At 36.5% G+C, this 19,148-nt stretch overlaps 1 protein-coding gene across 1 annotated transcript; it reads left to right on the top strand.

The window, feature by feature from the left end:
* Nucleotides 1-2,053: 2,053 nt before the first annotated feature.
* On the top strand, nucleotides 2,054-18,713 carry LOC134534105 (enolase). Its single transcript, XM_063372156.1, has 9 exons — nucleotides 2,054-2,162; nucleotides 5,187-5,280; nucleotides 8,704-8,880; nucleotides 9,316-9,470; nucleotides 11,279-11,403; nucleotides 13,057-13,294; nucleotides 14,553-14,739; nucleotides 16,481-16,714; nucleotides 18,393-18,713. Exons 1-9 carry the CDS (start codon nucleotides 2,071-2,073, stop codon nucleotides 18,513-18,515), a joined length of 1,425 nt encoding a protein of 474 aa, XP_063228226.1. The 5' UTR covers nucleotides 2,054-2,070; the 3' UTR covers nucleotides 18,516-18,713.
* The last annotated feature ends 435 nt before the right edge of the window (nucleotides 18,714-19,148 follow it).

A 19,148-nucleotide genomic window follows, 5' to 3' on the forward strand; every position in this document is an offset into this window, starting at 1 on the left:
TATTAGTAACTACAAAATATGTTGATGTTGGCAGACGTGTGCTCGACTGTTAAATAAAATGGTGGGCTGGAGTCGGCCAGCACCGTAATTTCTGGACCACAATGTGGAAGGATCACACAGTCAGTGAAGTTAATGATGGCCAGGTTAAGCCCTACACCATAAATGTTAAGAATGAAACAACTTTAATTCAGAGGTGCCCACCCCCCCCCCAAACACTATGACTCACCCCCCCCCCCCAACCTAATGATGCGCCCCCCCCCGAAATTTTTATGCCATTTTCTCAATGATTTACTCAATGATTTTATAATATTATACTTTTTTAGTATTATATTTTATCAAATTTTGCATTAATTAAAACTGATTTTCTAATAATAATAATAATAATAATAATTTTGGTCATATCAGGTAATATTTCCATCCTGAACCGACAGATGCCAAACTGCTTTTGTTGAGGAAAGTGCGGGGTTGCCAATTTGATTTACAAGATCCCTTTCAATTATCAAAGCACCAGAAACGTATTTTCACATTAGAAGCTAAAATTATGTAAATAATATATTCATTTTTCTTGTCTTTTAAACCCCCCCCCCCCCCCTGAAATTTTAATGACGCAGTCTGCGTCGTTACCCCCCCCTTGTGGGCACCCCTGTTTAATTACCAGAAGTACTGAAGTCCGTGAGAACAACAGTGACAGCACCCTGTGGGACGATGCATTCGCCCCAAACCGTGGTCTGTTGAAGACTAAAGACTGCAGCGAGGTGGTGTTAGCGAGCGAGGGGGGAACAGAGCCGCTCCCGCCAAACCAAGTAAAAGGAACTAAAACTAATTTTACGTGAAACTTAATAACTAGACACTTCACAAATTCCTCGAATAAAAAATATAATGACCAATTAAGTTGCTGAATGCCAAAAAATGTGTTATTAAATATAATATTAAATATTACTAGTCAAGTTTGAGGCTGTCAGTGTTTGCTTTGAACTGATCCGTAAATATATTTAAAATGGGTTTCAAATTAAGATGGTGTGAACAGCTTAACTATGTATTAATGTTGGTACTAGGCATAAGTGAAAACTCTGGCGTTCACAGAATAGGGTGCCCTTAAGGGATAATTCACTTGTATGATGTATTATCCCTTGTGTGCACTAAAGGGTTTGATACACATTGCACGGGCGCACATGGAAATTAAAGAATAATTAACAACAGATGGCCGGTTACCACTACACTGGTTACTTCTCTTCAATGTCGGCATAGTTGTATCTTTGACTCGGGGAGAGGGCTGGGGTAAGTTCCGCCAATGGTGTCTGGTATTGGCGGGTTGGGGACCGGGATTTCCTGTCGCAGGAGTTACGACGTAAGATCTTTCTTGTCAGAAGATAGCATGCAGTGACGTTATTATATAAAATCACTCTTTACCACTCTATCACAACATTTTAACTACCAAAACGAAGTGGAAATAGTGCTAATCAACGTTTATTGCTGTTTCATGAAATTAATTAGAATTTCTATGATTAGACACATGCTCAGCTATAATATGCAGAGCTTTCAATTTATACCAAAATGAAAATACTAAAATTCAACCAATGTTTTGAGTGTCCCAGCCGACCTCAGTAGCGTAGTCGGATGCACACCGGCTTCCGGTGCGAGGGGTTCTGGGTTCGAGTCCTGGGTAAGGCATGGGTGTTAATTTACATTAAGAGATTTGATTGCTACGATATGATAAAGATTCGAATAATATAGTTTTGGTTGTGGGTGAAAGCCGTTAACCACACAAACAATTTTAAAAAAATTAAAAAAATATTTGAGTGTCCCCGTGTATCGCCAACATGGCGCAAACCATCAATTAGATTAAATACATATTCACGCAGTATATATGTAACCAAGTATGCATTTTATACATTTCTATATTCTGAAACAATTTTCATGCGTTTTACAATGTATACGAACATTTGAAGCAAACAATTAATGAATGGGCCGCAATAAATTCTCGAAATCGCTTCAGAAGAATACTGTTCTGCTGGAACACGGCCAGTATCGTATGCGATGGTAAGATCGATAGTAGTTTTCAATCCAATAATGCTATTCGTCCTTTCTGCTTTCAGAAGGTCATTCAGGTCGGGAGTTTTCTGCAGGAGCCAGCAGAAGTTAATTTGTTGCAGGTTATACAGGTAACTATTATAAATTATTTTAGCCTGTTATTTTAGTGTGACTAGCTTTTCTAAGCATTTTTGTATTTTTAAATTGTAAGTTATTGAACACTGAAAAATTACAATTTTTATTATGACATACAATTTAGAGGGAGGTACTTAACCGGCTTACAATAAATAATTGTTTGCGTACGTTATTGTTGTAAGAACGCTTTTTCAAAATTGATTCAGTGGTAAGTTTTCATTTAAGTTTTCCATTGATAACTTAAAATTTTACTATTTAGCCTATTGCTAATAACATTATTTCTTACCTGGAGGAGTAGGGTGGGGTTAAGAGGTACTAATTTAAGTATTTAACAAGGATTTATCATTTTTTATTTAGTTCATCGTACGTAACCCTAACTTCTTGCTTTCACTTAGACATTAGTAACCCGAACTTAATGCTTTCATTTAGACATTAGTAAACCCGAGGTGATTGAAAAAAAATTAAGTAGACTTATTTTTTTGATTTGGTTTGGTTTTCTTCGGTTGGCTAGGTTTTTAATGTTCAGGTGGTCTCTACATAAGGTTAGGTTCAATACAGGGACTTTTTAGAATGGAAAGAAAAAATTGGAAAACATGGCTTTCACACACTATACATGTCCCAAAATTTACCCTGAAGGGATATTTTGTAAATTCCTACTGGTTCGTTAAAAATAATATTTTTAATGATTACATTACGATACCTGTGTTTTCACATTGCCGTCGCCATTCATTGTTTGCCTGCGATCATGTGTGTCTTTGTTTAGCAAAACTGTGGCCAGCTATGGAGAATTTAAAAAAAAACTCTAATTTTTCCATTTCATATGTTGAATTTCAGCCATGGATCCTGAAGGTTGGATACTGATAGCATGATCCTGTTGTCTTGATCCTGTGGTACATGATGCTTGCTGTTTTAATTTATTACATCAGAAGTTCCTGTACTTAAAAAAAATACAAATGAATTACGATCATAAGTCAATTAAAAAGGATTTTTTTTTTAACCTACAGTCATATTTCTTTCATATGCAGTATCTTCCGACATACTAAACTAAAACAGCAAGCATCTTGAACCACAGAATCAAGCCAATAAGATCATCCCATCAGGATCTTTCAACGTACTGAATTTAAACAGCAAACGTATGTACCACAGGATCAAGCCAACAGAATTATGCCATCTAGATCAAGCCTTCAGGATCCAGGGGTAAACTGGGATATGTGAAAGAAACACCAGCCATATGAAACACAATATACGATGGCTGTGATCAAAGAATTCCTTGGAAATAACTCTGCAAAATTCAATGTGTCAGCTACTTCAGTGCACAGCATGTATTCCTCACAGAAAATGAACGACGTTAACAATTCTATTCAAATTTTAGGCTTCCATTAAACTAATTCGTTACGTGACTGAAAATAGAATGTACTTTAAATGCAATGTAACAAAACAAACGTTTTGTAACACAATTACTTATTCTAATAAAACAATTATGAAATATAAACATTAAAAATCCCTTACAATTGCAATACAGTCATTGTTTAAACAAATTTCATTATTACTGCAATAGCATGAATACGCTGGTTTGTAATGTCAGCTTTAAACTGTTATTTTTTCACAAACCAGTAAGAATTAAGAAACCATCCGTTCAGGGCAAATTTAGGGATGTGTGTAGTGTGTGAAAACCATGATTTCCCATTTTTTTTCTTTCCATTCTAAAAAGCCCCTATATATGGTTATATGGTTTTGTAGAATAATTAATAAATATATTTTAAAAATCCAAATGACATGCAAAGGTCTTGCTTAAAATTGCACTATTAATAAAAATCATATCCTTGTATGAATGTGCTACTTTAAAATAATTGTGCTGTATTTAATGAAATAATATAAATGTTGCAATGCCTCTTTACTCAATGATTAGGAAGAATATAAAAATATTCATTTTAAATTTTTGTTTTTCATTTGTTTCCAAGTGCAACTGTTCAATATTTATCCCATCATGCTATGTAAATTTAGAAAAATTAAATTGTTCACATGATAAAACTGTTGTATCACACTCCCCCGGTAGAAAATAACTGTTATTTCCTGGAGTAGATGTTCTTCTCAAAAATATTTCCTATTTTAAGTACTGCTTGTGTCGAAAAATGTTATTTTAAATATCGCTAACCCCATGCGTATAGAATATTTTACATAGGTAATTTTAAGATTAGTACCTATAGTCTGTGAATTACTGATTTCCAATTTGATATATGAGTCTCCATAAAAATGGTGAAAGTGGTGATTAATGTATTTTATTGATTTGTACAAATGACATATGATGCTACAGTTACAGTATACGTTCCACGTCTCCCTTCCATGTCGACACACAAGGAGAGTCACTCCAACCAATTTTGGCGAACATGTGGCAATGTCCCTCCAGGCCTGTTACAGTTTCATGACAGTGTCTTCCAGTTCTTGCATTGATGACGGAACCTGCCCTTTTGAATTTCTTGATAAGTTTTGCCACGGCATCATGGGCTATTCGTGTTCTGAGTGTACGGGCTACGTGACCGGTGGTACCACTCCCAGAGGACAAAATAATGTCGATCCATTCTTCCTTAGTTAGTGGCATCTCTTTTCAATTGGTTCACCATCCTGAAAACCAAAAAGAAATTAGTCACTGCTTGCACCATTTGTGTGGAGACTAGTGACTCTCCTGTACTATGGTCCTTAAAAAGTCCTTCATTTTTATTATCTCTTATGGCAGTTAAAGACAAACACCAGTAGTGTGAAGTCTCATATCAAGTTGAATAGAATTTTGAATATTTTCTGTGTTGATTAATTGTTACAAATTTCGAGACTCAATGTTTAGCACCTTCCAATTTCATTACAAATTCTGCTTCCCCCCCCCCCTCCCCCACCCCCTTTTTATTAAATTGTAAGACTGAAACCTTGCATGCTATGATCATTTACTTAATAATTCGTTAAATAATTTTTTCCCCACTGAACATTTAAATTATAATTAGGTATTGCTTTTATTACATTTGTTTTAGAAATCTATTTTCAACTCATAATACATCCAAAATGCCGCTGCAGAAGATGTTTGCACGTATGATATTTGATTCTCGAGGAAATCCCACTGTTGAGGTAAGTTAATACTTTTGAAATGCATATTTACATAGTTTATTTGGCTTCTAAACCAAAGAATTTTAATATATATATTGAGATCGGCCTACAGTGTTTTGGTATATTGTAAAATTGGCACATCTTTGTTGAGAATCTGGAGTGTGAATATAACATGAAGGATCTCATGATTGAATTTTTCATGAATATTCTGTCATTAAAAGTGCGGTCGTTTTATTTTTGTGGTAAAAGCCTAAAAATTGAGGAACTGGAAAATTACAAGGCTTTTGAATGTAAAATTATAACAATATTGGAGACAATTCATAGACCGAACATTTGGGGCGATGGAAGACTACCATACTGGAAGAGTACCATAATGGAAGTATTCCGCCTGGGCTCTTCGAAAAAGGCAGAAAACTACCATAACGGAAATCTGCCATAAGTTCCAAGGACGAGGCGGAATCCTACCATATTTCCTTACACACAACATGGAATGAGTACAGCTGCTTTGCTCTCGAAGTAATGTATAGAATACGTCGCTAGGTAGCAGTGTTTCTTAGCTGTTTCATAGGTTAACTTAAAGGGCTACAGATAGCGCTTCTGACGGTTACTTTCTGTAGTTCCAGTCATAAATCAACTCGACAGATCGCGCATAAATAGAATTAAGTGTTTCCAAAAATGGGTTATAGGAAGCAGTACTGTATACTTACAACAGCGATCTGTAAAAATAAAAATATGGTAGTTCTCCATATGGCACATTTCATCCTGTTTTGACGGGGGGGCGACGGAAGACTGCCATACTGGAAGATTGCCATATTCGAAGAATTCCGCCTGGGGGTGCTGGAAAACTACCATAAGTTAAAATGTTACCATACAGTCCTAATACTTGAATGACATGAGTAAATTATGTCTATTATCTTAGAAAGAATTTGTATAAATAAGCAGCATACAAAGTCTTGTGATTCTAATTAATTTTTTAACTCTAGGTCACTAGTTGAAATGAAATGCAATCTAGTGACCGAAAATCACAATTCCCTGACAACCGACGATTAAGTAAGTAAAATATTGCATTATTTATATCATATGTTTAAATGCCTTGACATATTATCACCATCTGTAGTCATCTATAGTACTGAGGTGGCAGTTCAATTGAGTTTATTTCATGTAATGTCTATCAAAAGAACAATAAAATAAACTTAAACATTAATGATTTCACAAAAATGATTTTTTTACATTACTATTTCATTAATAATACCCACATTGTTTCTGATGGGCTGTTGGGGTTCACATTTCATGGGCTGACTTCACTTCTACCTTCTTAATGGCTGTGGTGTTTTTGCCATGTTGGGGCTGTTACAGGGCATTGTGATTCCAACATTATGTTTTTAGCATGTGCTGTGAAAACCATTAGAAGAGTATTTTAACTTATAGATGTACAGAAAAAACAATTGCCATTACGAATAGATAAAAACAAACACAGCATTTCCGACCTGTGAATTCTGAATATTTGTTATACGTTACTTGAGAACGATTTACGTTAGCTGTTTAAGTTTTATCGACAAAATAGTTGTGAAATTAGACCTATATTTTAACTGCCTCAATGACTAAGAAATCATTCATAAATACTGTAATGATCTGGTTAAGTGAAAACATTTTAGAATATTAATTTATGAGTGCCTTGAAATCATTTTTGTGTATGTTTACCAGGGGAATAGCCTATTTCCTATATTATTTTTCCTCTTATTCTGAAATGCTTGCTTGTCTGTAAACAGATTAATTAGCGAGGTCAATGCAGACGGCCAAACACAACGCCACAGTAGAGCGACAACGTGAAAGGAATTAGCCATGATCTACAGTAAGGAAGCATCCTACCAATTTTCTATAAAAAAATCGGTGGGGCTGTATGGAGACTCACGGCCGTTGTTTTCACGTGAAACTTCTGTGTCAGCGAGTCGCTTCTAGTGTAATAGTTAAAAATAAAAACAATAAAAACGAAATATTAACTACGTACTAAAACTTTTTATTCAAAACAGACACCGAATGGTTCCTTACTATTCATTTCAAAAATATTCGACGAAAATTCTGTTTGACATAGGCCTGTGATATGATAAATGAGATACTGAAAGCATAATTTAAAAATTAATGTTTTTTGGTGAATGTACAATCTGTATTGCCCAGTGTTGTCAGTTCTCTATACACAATCACACTAATCACCGCGCTATCACCTCTGAGTCGTGAGCTACACTGAACAGAATTTTTTTTCCTAACCTAAATTAAAACTAAGTGTATTTGAGAGGTCTATGTAAGGAAGACTTGTGCGTCTCAGGCCGAAACCTATATAGTTAGGAAAATGTTAAAAGCCAGGTGATACAGACCTATTCGTCAAAATTTTTCTGGTACCCATATGTATCGCTGTTATTTTTAAGACGTTTCAGGTCAAAATGATATGACAATTACCAGCCGGTAATTGAACCTTTGTTTGCTGGAATACTAATATAGTGTCTTACGACTCGGTCCACAAACTTCGATCATGTATCTTTTCTCATCTTCAGATTGCCTTGTAGTGATTGATTATGCTACAGGCGAGAGTGTACAATCATTGCATAACAGTACAAATACATAGTTTGACTAGAGTACTCCATGTAGGCTATCATCACATGTCTTGAAAAATTATTGACATCTAATATTATAAGTACAACTATCAAAAATTACTGTTTCCAAAATTTTAATTCACGTCTTTTGAGTATATCGTGTACTAGTGCGTGTAACTACATGTGATTTTGTTTACACATTTAACCATGGGTGTAGCCAAGAAAATGTAAAATGTGGAAGGGGAGGGCAGAAGCCAGTCCCTTCACCGGAAACTATTTTACAAAGATAATGCTTGAAAATACATTTTTTGGCTAATTGACGATCCCTTAAAGTGCTTTTCGAAACTCCTGCCGTTGTAATTTTTGTAAAATAAAATTCTTTGTCTCTGGATAAATCTGGCAAACCTACCTTCCCCCCCCCCTCCCCCTCTCATCTTTTTACTACGCTCTTGACACTTAATTGTTACAGAAACAGGTTCCTCTTTTGAATAAGTCTCTTTCTGCACTCATGCATGTGCCTTTGCTAACAGAAGTGTAAACAAATATACTTACACACGTAAAACAAACAAAACACAAATCTGTTTTAAAGATAGTCAATATCTTAAGTGAATTTCAAAAAAATGGTGTATTAAAATACTAGCTCTTTTCATTCTGTCAGATAAAAAAAAAGTTATCTTTAAAAAGTAAAAAACATAATGTGCTATTATAAAATCCACGGCAGACAATGCCAAATATACGTATCCTTGTGTGAGATGATACCCTGGCCGCAGTGCTGCTCCGGGGCTGATTGCCCGACCGAGGGTTCCAGGCCGAGGTAAGGTCGGAGAGGCGTGCGAGGTGCAGTGCTGCCCCGCAGGTGGACCTCGTGACGGACCTGGGCCTGTTCCGCGCGGCCGTGCCCTCCGGCGCCAGCACCGGGGTCCACGAGGCCCTGGAGCTGCGCGACAACCAGAAGGAGCACTACCACGGCAAGGGGGTCCAGAAGGCCGTCGACAACATCAACCAGATCATCTGTCCCGCGCTGCTGAAGGAGGTAATGTTCCGCAACTTCACTACTGGTAGGGACCAGGGGCGTAGCCCGGGGGGTGTTTTAGGGGTTCAAACCCCCCCCCCCCCCCCAGCACCAAATCTTTAATTAATTTCTTATTCATCACTCAAATAAATTCCATATTAAAATTAATAAAAAAATTTTACCATTACAATATTTAAATTTAAGTACCGAAAACTGTGCTAAAATAGCACTATTTTACACCTTAAAATCCAAATTTTCCCGGGGGAGGACCCCCTGACCCCCCCCCCCCCCCCACTTTAATAGGGATGGTGTGTGGGGGGGGGGGCGGAATGCTTCTTACCCCCCCATACACAAATCCTGGCTACGCCACTGGTAGGGACTGGAACAAATTAAAAGGTTCAATGACGACGTATGAATGAATGAGGAACATAACACACGTGCGTGTATTTCCTCCAGACGTTCGAAGCGCACCAGCAAGAGGAGATCGATGAGTTCCTTCTGAAGCTGGACGGCACCGAGAACAAGTCCAAGCTGGGGGCGAATGCGATCCTCGGCGTGTCTCTTGCTGTGTGCAAGGCTGGAGCCGCGAAGAAGGGCGTGCCTCTGTACAAGTGAGTGACCACCCCACTCACGGAACGGTCCCTGGGGACGTGGTGGCTACCCAACCGGAAATTCCCGGATACCTTGATCGAGCTGTGAATTTATTTTTATTTTTTTTGCTGCTGGGTAATGTTTGAGAAACCCATTAAATTTTTGAAGCCACTTGGAGTTATCTCTGTCTAGCAAAATGGAAATCTTAGTTGGAAAACTACATACCTACTCAGCCTACAAACTGCTTTACTTGTGTCACATTTGACTGCTGTGTTGTATCTCACTAGATACCTATATTAGTATTTTGCTTTTGTTAAAATTATTTATAAGTGATATATTTGTGCTTGAGACACTTTGTATATACCTTAAAAATATGTTCAGGAGAAATTTATTATATTTTGATTGTATATTTATAGTTGATTTGAATGTAATGTTTGATAGATTTGATGAAATGACTTAGAAAAAACCATGAAAACTTGGCAGAAACCTGGAATTTTATTTTGCCAGCAGGGTGGCTACTCTGGTCCCAAATGCAAACTCATTTTGGAGTACATGGGCCTGTTCAGTGTTGTGGTGTGCAGCTTTGTAGTTTATTGGTAGTTTTTGCTTATAAATAGTTGGATTAGGGGGAAAAAATTTAATGGCATCAATAGAAAGTATGATTTAATATTAAAATCAAGGAATTGAAGAATTCTGTATTTTTTAGAGTTTGTGAATAAACAATTTATGTATTTTAAGTTTTCAGAGAGAAGAGTTACCAATGAGTTACTATAATTGGGTATGATCAAAATAGTGTAGACAATAATACAAAAGACGGGGCACAAAAAAAATAAAAAAAAATAAAAAAATAGTTCATTCAATGTTCCGACTACATGGTGGCCTTCATCAGGAGTAGAGATAAATGTACGTTTACACGTCCACATATATGTGTTCGAAAATTTTTGAATTACCTCTGTTTTGTGAGTTTATATATCCTGTCGCTCTTTGGGGTAATGTCTACTACAGTAATAGGTCTTTGGTCCAATGTAACCGCTCGCATTCAGACATTTTCGGGTTACCTTGGCTGCCGAGTCGTAGTTCTGCACTACTGGCTTTTTTGGCTGAGTTTATTGTTACCATCCATTTTAATTTTAGTTCAGCTCAGTGTTCCCTGTTGACTAACTTTTTTTTTTTTTTTTTCATCTTTTACATTTGGTTTTCCTGTTACAATTGTTTAGATATTCAATAATAAGATAAAATTGCTGAACCTGCTGGATTAAAGACTTTGCATTGTTTTGTAATGTTACATCGTTAATGCCATGCAAATCATACGTTCTTTTTGCTCCTTTCCTCTGCATTTTTAACTTCACTGTCAGGTTGCCTTCTGATTAGTAAATTATAGTATTTTTTTTTTCTTTTTTTGTTGTCAAAATAACTATCACACTGTTAATTGTGCTAATGTTAAACATGCATGAATTTATAACAGATGTGTATGTCATAAAAATATTATTTTTTTAAAGTCTGTACAAACTAAATTTAAAAAATTCTGAAACTGTTATTTTTTAAAGGTGTGTGCATATTATTTTCCAAGTGTATACACATAACAGTTAGTATATATATTTTTTGGATATGTAAATTGTAAATATTACAATGAACCATGTAGGTTACAAATGGCTTATTCCATAGCTGTTTGGTAGCTACCATAATTAAAGGCTCAACAGAATGTATGACGAAGTAAGTAAAAAAATAATAATTAAACACTGGCATCAATATGTAAGCCAGTGTTGTTGACTGATGAGCGCAGCTGTCGTGTTTGGAAACAGTTTGTGTATGGTCTTGGTTTGCCCAGGCACATCGCGGACTTGGCCAAGAACCCCAACATCGTTCTGCCGGTGCCGGCCTTCAACGTCATCAACGGCGGCTCCCACGCGGGCAACAAGCTGGCCATGCAGGAGTTCATGATCCTGCCCACCGGTGGGTTGAGAGTCGCCTTGACGGTCATTCCGTTTTACTGTCGTTACTATAGATTTGTCAATGTATCTCTTGCATATCCGCGCTCAGGAAACAACACCGCCAACGTGACTGAAAGCAAATTTGTCAGGAGAGCTTGATAACTTTTATGCCATGCTGGAACTGAATGATAGCCGGTATTAGAAAAAAAGACCATTCTGTTGGATTTTCATTGAATTCACTTTGTGAGAAGACACTAAAAGCTTGCGTTTCCATGGAGAAAAAAAAAAAACTAAATTTAAAATAAAAATTTAAAATAAACTCACTTAGGCAGTGTCGTTTATAAGCGATGATATTATGTTTCATCACTTGGGACAAGATTATATGATGAACTGCGATGAAACCGAAATGCAAGTTATTACACCATTTAGCACCGAAGTGCAGATTAAATCATGCAATCTACAAGCAGTTTGACAAAACTTGACTGAAATTACGAAATGCTGCTGAGGTAAAATGCAATTGAGTGCAGCCTGTTGTTTTGTCTGCGAGATGAGAAAATCTGTGACAAAAATGGTGAACATGATATGTATGTTTGTGTATTAACTGAAGTGCTGGTAAGTCTTGCATAACAGATATTAATTAGAATAATTTAATTATACAAGCACATGTGTTCCAGGCGAACTGAAAAGTATGAATATAAGGTGAGTGAAGTCATTGAAATTGTACAACACTGACTGGGTTATTTCTTTCTAAAGTGTGAAAAATTTATTTATTATTTTGTTCAACAGTTTTTAAAACTGTTAAAAAATGTGTTTGAGTTATGTGGCATTTTATAAAGGATATTTCTACAAATCATCAAATAAATGCTTTTTTTGATTATTATTTTAAAATATTATATCTGAAAACAATCATTTATTAAAAAAATTAGCTAAAATAGCATTTATGTTGGAAATTAGCAAAAAATAGTGTGTAAAGTGTAAATTAGCATCTATAGCAAGATGCTAAATTTTTCGGGCCCCTATACTTAGGTATTGTAATGTAAGCTTTAAGATGTCATTTTTTCATAAACCAGTAGGAATTACGAAACCATCCCTTGGGAGTAAATTTACGGACGTGTGTTGTGTGTGAAAACCACATTTTCCAAGTTTTTTTTTCTGTTCTAATAAGCAGCGACTTCTGATAATTACCCAATAACACATGTATATTTTGTTAGGCCATCTGTGTCCATATGTTATTACAAACATTCTCACTTGGCAGTGAAACTAATGATGACCTGTTTACTCCCATGTTTTTGGGTATCCGATGTGCCAAGTACCTAGCTGCAGGTAGGTGGGCCATTTAGTTTAAATTGTTGTGTCTCATTCGAACCAGCTTCAAATAAAAGCAGACACCTTAGTTGAAATAGGTATGATGCTGTAGGAATTTTTATACTTCATTAGTTTGTAGGAAGTAAACTAAAACAATTAAATGATATTTTTACCAACGTATTAATTTCCCCATTTACCGTTATTTTACGCTATGAATAGTGTGTTTTCCTTTTTTCTTGGTATGCATGTGTTCAGAGGTTGTTAAGGTCTAGCGCCTAAGCATTGTTGATTGTGTGGTGGTAAATGTTCAGAGGTTGTTGAGCGTTAGCACCGTAGTGGTGTTGATGGTATGGTGGTTTGTGTTGCGTAGGTGCCACCTCTTTCACGGAGGCAATGAAGATGGGCAGCGAGGTATACCACCACTTGAAGAAGGTGATCAAGGACCGGTTCGGCCTGGACGCGACTGCGGTCGGGGACGAAGGCGGCTTTGCCCCCAACATCCTGAACAACAAGGATGCCCTGGAGCTGATCATGGAGGCCATTTCAAAGGGCGGCTACACCGGCAAGATTGAAATCGGGATGGATGTGGCTGCGTCGGAGTTCTACAAGCAAGTGGGCTAGGAATACAGGATTACTGTTGAGCCGGGTGGTGCATTGATAGGGCTCGGGACTTGCACTCCCAAGGACCGAGGTTCGAATCCTGGACCCTTAATTATGATGCACAGTTTTTCAATGTTTTCTCGAAACCACTCCAGACGAATGCTGGGATGGTTCCGTGGTGTTGATGATTGTCGATCCCTTTCCTAAAATTCTTGGTCTTTGCAATTGTGTGTTACCTTCTATAATGACATCGCTGTTGCACGATTTTCAGCAGGAAAAGTTACAGAACTACTAGAAACAGCTACTAATTATATGTGTTCAAATGCAACTCATTTTCATAGCACAAAAAAATAATTGTTCTGCATAATTGTAGTACGAAGAATTTAGAATTGCAAAAAAATCTGATTCTATAAAATTGATCTTTTTATTTTATTATTTCAAGACATCCTTTACTAGCACCAAAAAAATTCTGAAATAGTTTTTAATTTCACATTTTGTTACTGGCATAAAGATTATTCATTATCAGTTCCAGCTGTGGATCATATAATGGAAGATTATCTGTAACTTTTTTTTTTGCAGATACTACAGATATTTCTTTCCAATAGTACAATATCGACCAATTTTAGCCAACTCCTCGTTTTTCATTAGCATTTATAGTTGTTGAATATTCTTATTTGCCAATATCCAGTCAACTTTCGATTCTACGACCCTTCACAGTTGCTGGGTTGTTATTGCCATTCGGACCGATTTTGACTCATTCTAAACTTTCAAAACCTAAATTACTTCTCTCACTTGTAAGCTTTTTTTTAATCTTTCCTAGCATGAAAATAACTCTGCTGAATTGAATTTCTTTAAATAAGTCAGTGTCGTTAAAGAAAAATAACATGCTATAAGTTCAAAAGAGTCTAAATTGGTTGTGCCTTGCTTGTTTTAATGAATGTGAGCAAAGTAAGTTTTCATTGGGTTCTTGCCATAAAAAACAAAGGATTTGTTATATAAATGCTTTCTTTGACAGTAAGAAACAAAATCTTTTTTAAAGTACTATGTATCTTTATTCAGAAGAATTTTTTAAAAAAATATTATATTCAATTAATAAATTGTCCTACTATTCATAAGCTCCTAAACATTCCTAATAAATCTTTCAACAGTGTGGGTTCAAATGCTTTAGTAGGCCAATGCAGTGAATATAGCATGTATATTAATTTTTTGATTTTCCGAGTTTTTTACTGTGTTATGATTAACCTTTTGGTAATGCTTTGTTTTCAGGAATGGCTTGTATGACCTGGACTTCAAGAATCCCAATAGCGACAAAAGTGCATTCCTGACACCTGAGAAGCTGTCTGGCCTATATCTTGACTTTGTCAAGGAGTTTCCTCTTGTCTCCATTGAGGATCCGTTTGACCAAGACGATTGGGATTCCTGGACTAATCTGACTGCTGGCACCAAGATTCAGGTGAGCTGAGTTGAGTCGAGCAATATTATCAAATTAATATAATGTTGCAAATTATTGCTACTCTATATTATCCAAACATACTAGAAGTGCCGGTCTTTTGAAAAAATGTTAGAAAATATCTAACTTTTTTTAAAAGCCTAAAGAAAATTAAGTTCAAAGATGCAATTGGCTGTTTGGACGAATCACGGAGTGACGTAAAAGAATCTACTTTGAAGAAAAACTGAAAAAAAAACATAACTCTGAGAAATGATACCACGGGACTAACTGAAAACAGACAAATTACAGTAGAATCTCGTTATAGCGAGCACGGTAATAGCGAGAACACGGCTATAACGAGGTATTTTTGAGGAATTTACGGCGTGATCGCTTGAAGCGCGCTTTTGTTATTTGTCTGCTTTATCTCCACCCCTCACGCTCGCCACGAGACATCTTGCCATTGACGCCTCTCACATTCTTCAGCCTTGCAGTTACCACCTAAGTGCGTGGCTTTAAAAATAGAATCCCATCCTTTCTTTCTTTCTTTTATCAAATTTCCGTTAGTTATCTGTGCCGTCTGCCGTGTGTAGACAAAGTTTGAGATTGGAACAGAAACAACGTAAGAAAGTATTTTTTACAAATTAGAAATATGTTTTTGTTTTTATAATTGCGTATTTTCACGTTTTTTGATTATCTTAAAAGAGATAATATTAAAAAGCCGCTCTAATGAGATTTAATTGTTTCTTGGTTAACAAAAACTATTAATTATCAAATATTGTTAGTTGTTTATATTCTATTTATTATTATTTACGCGACGGCATACTGTACGCGTACGCAATACGACTGAATTCGTTGCTGCAACATAACATAGCATGTTATGCGGTATCAGAAGTAACGAGTAACGTAACGATAGTAACTAGTAACATACGGGTACACATTTTTTCGTTACTTTTACACCTCTAGTAGGCACTACCGTATTTATTTCCGAATCGCTAGGGCAGTTTTCTTGTAACTTTTATTTCGGTCAGTTGTTGGGGTATCTGTCCGGGAAAGGGGTGGTGATGGTTTGAGTTTAATCCCAAATTTATTTTCTAAAAAAGTTGACAGGTTTCTTTAAATGAAAAAATTATAGTTTTCCAGCGACTATTTCGTTTGAGGCATACGTGCGTTGCCGCAGCCGCACTCCTGCTTTTTTGTAAGGAATTAAATCGTCGCGCTACACTAGCACCACCTGTTAGCAACATCCGAAACCAACATGGCCGCCAGCAGACTGCCCGCGTCGACAATAGATAGCAGGACAATGCTGCGTCGTCCGCGGGCTGAGATGCTATACTTACGTGGCGTGGTAGGGTATTCTGGTTATTTTGACGCAATCGGTGATCGCATCCGTATCGTTTTAAAGAGAATTCACACATCTGCTCACATAAATTAAGATTTCGTTAATATAACCTGTTATTTTCCAATTATACAGGTTTAAACACGATTTTTATGCTATTTTCGGTTAATTTTAATTTTTGGGGGCCAAAATTTGTCCAATTCGGTTGTAGCGAGGACAAGGTTATAGCGAGGATCAAACCCGGAACCGTGACACCTCGCTATAACGGGACTCTAGTGTACTTGTTATATCCATGTTGTCGGAGTTTTTGCTTACCTGAGGTTGCAGTGGTCTAAAACTGGATTATTTGGGACTTCACTGTATTACTGTTTCATATATTTTGTCCCAAGGGAATCCCCAGGTGCTGGAGTGTTGCCGGTGTGCTTGCAGATCGTCGGTGACGATCTGACGGTGACCAACCCGAAGCGCATCCAGACGGCGGTGGACAAGAAGGCGTGCAACTGCCTGCTGCTGAAGGTGAACCAGATCGGCACGGTGACGGAGTCTATCTGCGCGCACCAGCTGGCCAAGGCCAACGGCTGGGGCACCATGGTGTCCCACCGGTCGGGCGAGACGGAGGACGTCTTCATCGCGGACCTGGTCGTGGGGCTGGGCACGGGCCAGGTGGGCGCTGGTCACTTCTGTCGATCCTGTTTTTTTATTCCGATCAAATTAAAAAAAATTGTTCATGGACGCCAAAATATTTTTTCCAGTTCTCGTAGACTCCTGGTTGTGGTGTGTCCAGGGTATCTGACAGTGGTCAGGGTAAACCAGGACGTATTGGCGGAAAACGTTCACCTAAATACCGGGTTTCACATGCCAAGATGATTATTTATATTTCTTGTCATTGACTTTCTTTAGGGACTTTACAGTAAATTCAACGCTATAGTGCTCTTGCATATTATTTTTAGTTATAAATTTCCTCAACAAATGTCCTCTTTGAACTAGGCAACTTATGGGGATGGTGGAGGCTAGATTTTCTGTATTTCTTTCAAAAAATGGCAAAATAGGTAGTTTTTTTTTAATTTGTCAGGAAATTTCAAGCAACTGTGTGTATAAAAAGAGAAATTTATACAGTTTTATGTATATTAATTTAAAGAATATTTATTTTCATTCACTTGGCCATAATCTTTAATGTATCATTTTAAAGTTTGATAATGTATGTTGCTTTTGTTTGTTAAACAGTGTACCTTACTTGAGAAAACATTTTATAGTCATTTCTCTAGTTGGTTGAAATGTTTTTAAGCTATTAAATTATCAAAAAATAATGAGACAAGGAAAACAACTTAGATTGGCACAGGAAAAGCTCCCTTGTTGTCACTAGGCCTGTGCAATGTCTGTATTTTTGGGTTCCGGTTTCTTTTTCTTTTAAAATACATTATCTGGAGCCAAATTTTTAAATATTAATTTTCTGTCCGGGGTTTTTTTTTTTTGTTTCTGTTACTTTGTAATGTTGAGTGGGAAAAGTTATCTCATTCTTTATGACTTCCAATGTAATAACTCCATGAGAAAAATATGCCATATAATGTAGTTTATCTGTCACATTGAACTGGAAAGATGGGGTTCCCTGTGTGATCTCTGGTTTAAGACAAAAAATTTGTTTAAAAAATCTGCTGAAACCAATATTGCATCTTTAAGTTCCTCTGATAAATGGGTAGTACTGATTTTTTTTTTGTGTGTGTGTGTGGGGGGGGGAAGAGTGTGTGTTTGTTTGTTTGTTTGTTTGTTTGTGGGTATAAAATTAATATTTGTGAATGTTGGCATGTTATATCCCAACTGCTATGTAAACAAAACATGCAAGCAATCATTGCATTATAAAACAAAGCATTTTTGAATTTTAAACTATTAAAACAAATTAATTAGAATTGTAAGAAAAATATATATAAATAAATGCTTATAATGCTGAACCATAAAATGAGACTACATCTTTACTGTCAGGATCTACATGCCAGCAGCAATATTTAATATTTTTTTTAGGTTAGCTTAAAAATTTAGTTTTAGGGTAGTGAAAAGAGTGTTATTCTCTTTTCTGTGTAATTGAATTGTTTTCAATAACAAAGTAATGACCCAGCAAACCTCATTCATATTTTTAGTTTAGTACTTAGGAAAAACATTTTTTTTTTCTTTTATAAGAACTAAAGCCGGAACATAGAATCGAGGTTCTTGGTGTAAAACCGAACTGACCCATACAAACCAGAACTGCAGGGTCCTAGTAATTGCTGGAATGAGTGATACTGCAGTGGCATTGTTCCGTAGGCGAGTGGCTGGAATATAATACCAATACGTTGTTTGTTATCTCCAGATCAAGACGGGTGCACCGTGCCGATCCGAGCGACTGTGCAAGTACAACCAGATTCTTCGCATAGAGGAGGAACTGGGGGCGGCTGCGAAGTTTGCGGGCAAGAACTTCCGCAAACCTGTCTAAATAGTGCAGACCGCATCCCTCTCCTTGCATCACGTGCACCCTGAAGCTGCAGTAGGATCAAATGCTCCACATTGTTAATTTAGCTGGCAGGCTTCAAGGAAATGTTCCAGAATGACACAAAGACCCCTTCCTGAAAATTAAATGCCTGGTGGTACGCATGTATATCCACTTAATAGAATTAAACCTGTTGGAACCTTTTGTGATTCTGTCATTAATTAGGCGAATAGCAAAATCCTTAATGGAGCTCTGTTTATATGGTGGCAATGTAATTGAAGATAGCTGTATGTATAGTGTGTAAAAACTATAATTAGAATGTCTTGCATAAGCATTTATATTATAATTTTAACTTGACTCCCTTATCTGTTGCTTGTAACAAAGTAATTCACAAGAGCAATTACAACACATGGGTAGCAAACTTGTTTAGCCTATACATACATAAAAGCATTGTTAATGTATTTATTGCACATTTAAATGGGAAAAAGTTTCTTGTAGTTAAGATGTTTAGTGCAATGAATTCTAAAAAAAAATTACTAAGATAAATGTATTCTGTTGAAATACACTATAATGTTTGTGAGAAAAACTTTGAAAAACTTTGCTTTTTGAACGTTGTAAAGAAAGTTATGACCAGAAGGT

The sequence above is a fragment of the Bacillus rossius genome, chromosome 7, assembly GCF_032445375.1.
Source record: "Bacillus rossius redtenbacheri isolate Brsri chromosome 7, Brsri_v3, whole genome shotgun sequence".
NCBI lineage: Eukaryota > Metazoa > Arthropoda > Insecta > Phasmatodea > Bacillidae > Bacillus > Bacillus rossius.